This window comes from Sesamum indicum, linkage group LG11, assembly GCF_000512975.1.
Source record: "Sesamum indicum cultivar Zhongzhi No. 13 linkage group LG11, S_indicum_v1.0, whole genome shotgun sequence".
NCBI classification, from domain to species: Eukaryota; Viridiplantae; Streptophyta; class Magnoliopsida; order Lamiales; family Pedaliaceae; genus Sesamum; species Sesamum indicum.
In genome coordinates, this window is record NC_026155.1 from 6,636,762 (window position 1) to 6,642,698 (window position 5,937).

The 5,937-nt window shown below is 35.9% G+C and overlaps 2 protein-coding genes across 2 annotated transcripts in view; one reads left to right on the forward strand and one right to left on the reverse strand.

Moving 5' to 3' along the window:
- Nucleotides 1–1,007, forward strand: part of LOC105173439 (phosphatidylinositol N-acetylglucosaminyltransferase subunit P) — a 2,807-nt gene extending 1,800 nt beyond the window's left edge. The window contains exons 3-4 of the mRNA XM_011095171.2: nucleotides 518–627; nucleotides 737–1,007. Coding sequence (XP_011093473.1) covers nucleotides 518–627; nucleotides 737–912 — 286 coding nt within the window. The 3' untranslated portion in view covers nucleotides 913–1,007. The remainder of the gene's footprint in view (nucleotides 1–517; nucleotides 628–736) is intronic.
- LOC105173440 (dynamin-related protein 1E-like) overlaps nucleotides 1,118–5,937 on the reverse strand; it is a 5,771-nt gene continuing 951 nt past the window's right edge. The window contains exons 3-15 of the mRNA XM_020697772.1: nucleotides 5,905–5,937; nucleotides 5,377–5,478; nucleotides 5,206–5,256; nucleotides 5,056–5,117; nucleotides 4,688–4,778; nucleotides 4,484–4,548; nucleotides 3,926–4,120; nucleotides 3,717–3,836; nucleotides 3,566–3,636; nucleotides 2,298–2,523; nucleotides 2,156–2,206; nucleotides 1,674–2,069; nucleotides 1,118–1,538 (exon numbers count right to left, since the gene is read on the reverse strand). The exon at nucleotides 5,905–5,937 is cut by the window's right edge and continues 57 nt beyond it. Coding sequence (XP_020553431.1) covers nucleotides 1,410–1,538; nucleotides 1,674–2,069; nucleotides 2,156–2,206; nucleotides 2,298–2,523; nucleotides 3,566–3,636; nucleotides 3,717–3,836; nucleotides 3,926–4,120; nucleotides 4,484–4,548; nucleotides 4,688–4,778; nucleotides 5,056–5,117; nucleotides 5,206–5,256; nucleotides 5,377–5,478; nucleotides 5,905–5,937 — 1,592 coding nt within the window. The 3' untranslated portion in view covers nucleotides 1,118–1,409. The remainder of the gene's footprint in view (nucleotides 1,539–1,673; nucleotides 2,070–2,155; nucleotides 2,207–2,297; nucleotides 2,524–3,565; nucleotides 3,637–3,716; nucleotides 3,837–3,925; nucleotides 4,121–4,483; nucleotides 4,549–4,687; nucleotides 4,779–5,055; nucleotides 5,118–5,205; nucleotides 5,257–5,376; nucleotides 5,479–5,904) is intronic.

Below are 5,937 nucleotides of genomic sequence, written 5' to 3' on the forward strand. Positions count from 1 at the left end.
AATTTTAAAAGAAGTTGTTTTTCCAAATACTCGAAACAGATTTTCTCGAAACGAAAATTGGTAAGTGTTTTTTATAGTGGTTGCAAAGCTCCCTTAAGAACAACTGGAATTTTAGAGAGAGAGAGAGCTCTAACGTGATACTAAGCTGCTAGTAATTGAAGTGATTCATGTTCGTTACTTAACAATTTTGTGATGCCTGTAGCCGCAGTGGTATGCAGCTTAAAATATTGACATAATTATATTTGCACTCCCTAATATATAATCTATTACACAAATCATTTATATTTTTTTGCTTAATTAACAAAACCAACAGGGAAAAAACAAGAATAATTTGTGTAGTATTTTGGAGGTGTATGTATAATTTTCTTTAAAAGAACACGAATGTATAAACAATATTAACGCTTCTGGTACATGTATGTGTAATATTTTAAAAGATGGATGGTTTGTGCAAATAGTTTATAAGTGGGAGAGTGTGGATACATAATTATACCTAAAATATTTTCGATTCTTGTTTCAGGTATTTGGCATTACCTTATGTAGTGGTGACGATTGTGGTGGCAATTGGAATTTACGTCGGAATGGACTTTTTGGCCACTCCTCCTCCTACCTCCTTGAAGTCAATTTTTGGTAAATACGACTACTTTGTTTTGGCTGGCTTTTAGTGACCATTTATGGGAAAGAGGACTATTGTTGTAACTGGCAAACTTTATCCTTTGGTTTCTCTCTACTTTTGCAGATGAATGGAGTGAAGAACCAGCAGTGTGTGTGGGTGGCATCCCTTCAGCTAATGATGAGGACTACCAGCCCAGTTACAATATTCAGCCTATAACTGACATTGACATTAACCAAGTTGATGAAACCATGTGCGATGAGCTTGCTACAAGAACAGGTACAGCCACCTCAATGTCATAATATTCAAACAGAGGTGTATGGTATTTATAATTATATCATTCTCATGAAACTGACTATCATATCCTAAATTGTCAAAAAATAAAAGGATTATCATATCCTTTCTCTTTTTCCTAATGTCATGAACCAAGAATTATTCTGTTGCAACTTGAAGTAGGTCAGTAATGTTGAGAGTGGGAGTTGGCATAAAACATGTTATATTTACATATGCTGGAAAACACATTATATATCCCCGTGGAAACCGGGTCGATTGAGTTGTTTATGACAGTACAATGAGCTCAGTTGGGGTAATAGTCTAATTTAAAATCTAACAAATGAATAATGTGATGTAAGAATGATTGGAAACAAAACCTCACATCCAACCAAATAATGAAATGTAAGAATAATTTGGAAACAGCACACAAATGAATCCCTGCTTTCAGTTAAGAAACCAGATCAGCAATCACTACTGTCGTGAATTACATTAACATATACACGGGTACTCTACCACAAGATCAAATTCATCGAGCCCATGACACAGAATCAATCTCATCTCTTGCTTTCTTGTAAAGTTCAAGCCTTTTAGCACATTGCTGTCTCCTCTCCATCAATGCTGGATCTTCGTCTAATAAGTCAGAGAGTTGCTTACCCTGCAATATCATCAATTGGCAGCATAAATTGTCTATAGAACCTACTAAATGCTATCAATTTTGTTGAGGTTTATCATTTTCATTATTATATTCATCATCCACTAGAAAAATCAAAAGACGGGAGCAAGTATGTACCTCTCTCTTCCCAATTTGGGTGTAAAAGTAGTTAAGTAAATTCTGTTTGGCCTCCTTAACTTGACAGTAAACCACTGCCTTGGGGATTGAATTCCTCAACGTCTCAGATACCATAGTTACATAAGATGACACATTCGAACCTATCCTCCTGAAGTGTCCCTCCGCATAGCGGTCAATATTTGCAGCAGCTGGCGAATTTTCCCGTGGGTTTCCTCCAGGGTTCCCAGCTTTCTCAACTTCCTGAGGAAGTCTCCGGAAGAAATCAACAGTGAGATACGAAGATTCCATATCAACCAATCTAACAACCGTTTTCTTGCTCTCCTCACGGAACCTTTCCAAAGATTCATTAGCTGCACCGGCTATAGTTGATTGCAGAGTTGGAAATCGTTTCAATTCCTGTTTCGCCAGGAAAATTTAGGAAATAACAGAATGGTATTTGAACAGAAAACGAGAATCTGCAATTAAGAACTTTAAAGACTCACCTGACACTCTGCAATTGACTTCCGGACAAGTTCCTTCAGGACAAAGTGAACCTGAATAACACAGTTTTTTCAGTCAGGAATGGATGTAGCAAGAGACTAGATCTTAGCGTAAGAAAAAATACTCTAAGGTCAGACTACTTACAGCATCCACAGAAGCTTCAGCAGGCCCCCTAAAGTAATTCAATGAGCCCTCAATAAGCCGTCGATACCCTTGCTCCGGAGCAATCAAGTGTGGTTGATAACCATCAGCTTCTGAAACAATTTTTCTCACATTCTGCACTGAAAGATGTCGATCAAATGGAAGTTTTCTCAATGCAGCTGGCAGCTGATTGTCAAAAACTCCATATATTCGATCACCTCCAGGCCGGCTGAAATAATTATGAAGATGATTAGGATCCACAAACACAAGTATGCCTAGTTTTACCTAACCAGATGCAAAAACTAGAATGCATTTCAAAGAGTTATTTTAGGAAATATATATATATATATGTTTTGTACCAAATAGCGTCAGATTTGATTTCATGTGTCACTTCAAGCAGGGTCAACGCATGTCAATGTTGTCAAATCATGATTTGGTGATATTTTTTAATAAAAAAACTCGTGTGTCTCTGTGGCGGGGGGTGGGGGATTATAAAATATCAGAAAGCACGGAAAGCAAGGAATTAGTGTATTGGAAAATGATACTTTAACCATAAATTTGGATCTTGATGCAACTCCATCTATTCTACTGTTATGATATGTATTTCTCATCCAAAAAGCGTAAACAGACAGTTCTCATTTGACATTTTACTTTTAAAAACTCAAATTTCAAAAACACAGAAAAAATAGACATTGCTAGGTTGGAAAGCCATGAAAGATGTAATTATGCTGGGATCAGCTCGAAGGATAAAAAGAACTTGTACGTATTTTCTTGTTCACAGATAACTTAGTTAGAAGCTAAACAACTCCATAGCAAAACAATGACTAATTATTGTCACAACAATGTTCTGGCACAAAATCGAAAGTAAGCCAGATGAAATTCTGAATAACCTAAAGACTTCTTTTTATCTCAAAATCTGGTTAAGCACTGATACCAGCCAACTATGCAGGACCTACAACAGATTATATAACTTTACAAACCGAGCTACTTTACAGTTTTACTAACAACATTGTATCTGGTATACATTTGATGACTGTCTCAGCAGCATCCCACTAATAGAAATGTGGAATAACAATATAAAACTATTATGTTATTGAAACATGTGTCTGAAGAGTTCAATAAGTATCACTGAGATGCAAATGATATCTGTAAATGAAAGTATCCCCAGAAGATTTAAGAAAACCAAAAGCATATTAAATATATAAGGGTTCAAGGAATAAGTTATCCAGATGCAAATTATAAGGGAGAGGGAAGCACAAGGGCAAACATACCCTCCATCCAGATGCTCCTTGAATATTTTGTCAAAAGCACGGCAAAGTTCCAAGATGGTGTATAATTGAGCCTGCAATACAAACACTAGTTGCTGAAAAAAAATGCAATAGTTCATACCAGTAATCATGATGGGGAAGGCAAGAAGCTCACCCCAGCATCAACAGCAATAGGCCTTCCAAGGTGGTCCATTTCAGATTCCAGTTCATCAATGCTTTTGTTAATCAATGAAGTGATACTTGGAATTCTTGCTTTAATTACAGATTCCAAGTGCTGAAAGAAATTTGAAAGTTAAATATAAGGTCAAACATGTAGTGCAGTAAAGAAAGGGCATCAACTGTATTTGAGAAACAAAATGATACCCTTGAGAGAAGCTTTGCAAGGTACTCAGAACCCATTTTACTAGCCAAATGCCCATAGTCCGGACTTGTAGCAAAATACTCACGCTCCTTACGCCTAGCAGCAATCATATCAACATTTTTGTTGATTTCTGCTTGTGAACGATTCACAATACCCACCCAGGGATGTTGTAAACGATAAGATCTTCCTTCCAGAACCTATCAACAATAGAGGAGAAAATAAGAGAATTAGTTAAAATGCTTTTATCATTACATGTAAATAGAAAGGACAGGGAAACATGAAAAGGCTGGTGGAAGGGAACTAAATTAGAATGCGGTGGAGTACCATTTCTGAATTGGAAAATAAAAAGACAAAAGAAAACATATTTGAAATAAACGCATAATTAACAACATTATGAAAAAGTTGCTATTTAGAATTCATCAAACTTTTTTTAAGAGATAGTATTTCAGTGGTAAGTAAATGGTATAACTTTTATCCTTTGTCATTACTATTATCAGTTTTCTTTTGGGGTACAGAGTGACTGTGTGCGAGAGTGAGAGAGAGAGAGAGAGAAAGAGTACATCGAGCGCATTAGTTCCTTTATCCATCAGATCCAGTTTTGTCAGCACCCCGAACGTTCGCTCACCTGCAACAATTGCACAAGAGTCATAAAATGGCAATACTAAGTTCATACAAGAGTCGTCAAATGGCAATACTAAATTCATATAAGATATCTTATTCAACATTCATTCATGCTCTCAACTTTCCAAATGAAAGGTTCTTACCTGATGGATCCACTTCCCTTGCAAGTTTAATAGCATCTGATGTTGCAATATCTTGGTTTGCTGGAGATATTGCCAGTATGATGCAGTTGGGCTGCATGTAGAAGAAAATTCATATAAAAAGTGTAAAACACCTTCAAATTTTAACTTGAGCAAAATAGAGAGACCTTCCAGCCTTGAACTGAAGCAACCGAGTTCATAATGGAGTTACAAACTAACCACATGACTAAACTCTAAAACAATTTTATAACTAGTCCTAAGATTTATATGCATACACATGCTAATAATTAACATATTCTAGATAAACTATTGAGAGGGGAACAAAGCCATACATAAATGGACAAATATAAAAAAAGCATTTTTATCTTTACCTTCTCAACGTATGAGCGAACCATACTTTCAATGTCTTGGACAATACTTTCTGGTTGGCCCTCTGCAAAGATTATATATCTTCGCATTGGATAAAGTTCATATCAATTGAAAATTAAATCAATTTGGAAAAGAAACAAACATGAACTTACCTACAGCAACTTTTGTCAAACCAGGAAGATCAATCAGAGTTAAGTTGACAACTACAAGAAACAACACAAAGAAATCAGCACAGGTGGATAAGTGAATACTTCGAAATTTTGTCATGGATAATTATTCCTTTCAACACACCTAACAAAAATAATCATAAAAGACGAACATACCATTGGGTGAGTAGATACTTAGGTGAATAGGAACAGGAGAAATTTGTTTTGTCTTTCCTGTGATCCTATCAGTTTCATCCTGAATTTCCTTGCGAACCAAGGCTGCATTAGAAAAAAAGATGGTGTCAAAATTTCATCAGTTCAGTCATTGCTAGTGGAACATTTCGAATTACCACATCTGAAATGCTACATGTAAATATAATGGTGGGCAAAGATTGGTATTATCAGAAGCAAAGAAGGAGCAGGATTGAACTGGTATCAGCTGATTTTAACTACCACACATAATGCTCGGTTATTAACTTTTCCAACTAAGAATCAATTCCAAAATGAGGTCTTCTGGTGAACATAACTAAGATTCAATGAAAATCTCCAAGTCTCACCCAGAAGAAACTATAATTGCTGAAATTAAAAAGAATGAGGAAGGTAAAAGAAAGGAGAGCAAATACATCAACTATCAGAAAGCCAGATTTTAAAATCACTCTCTTCTCCATTTTCCTTAGCAATAAAGTAGCAATAGTCCACACATACAGAAATCAGAGAATCGTCTTCGAGGCAAATGAC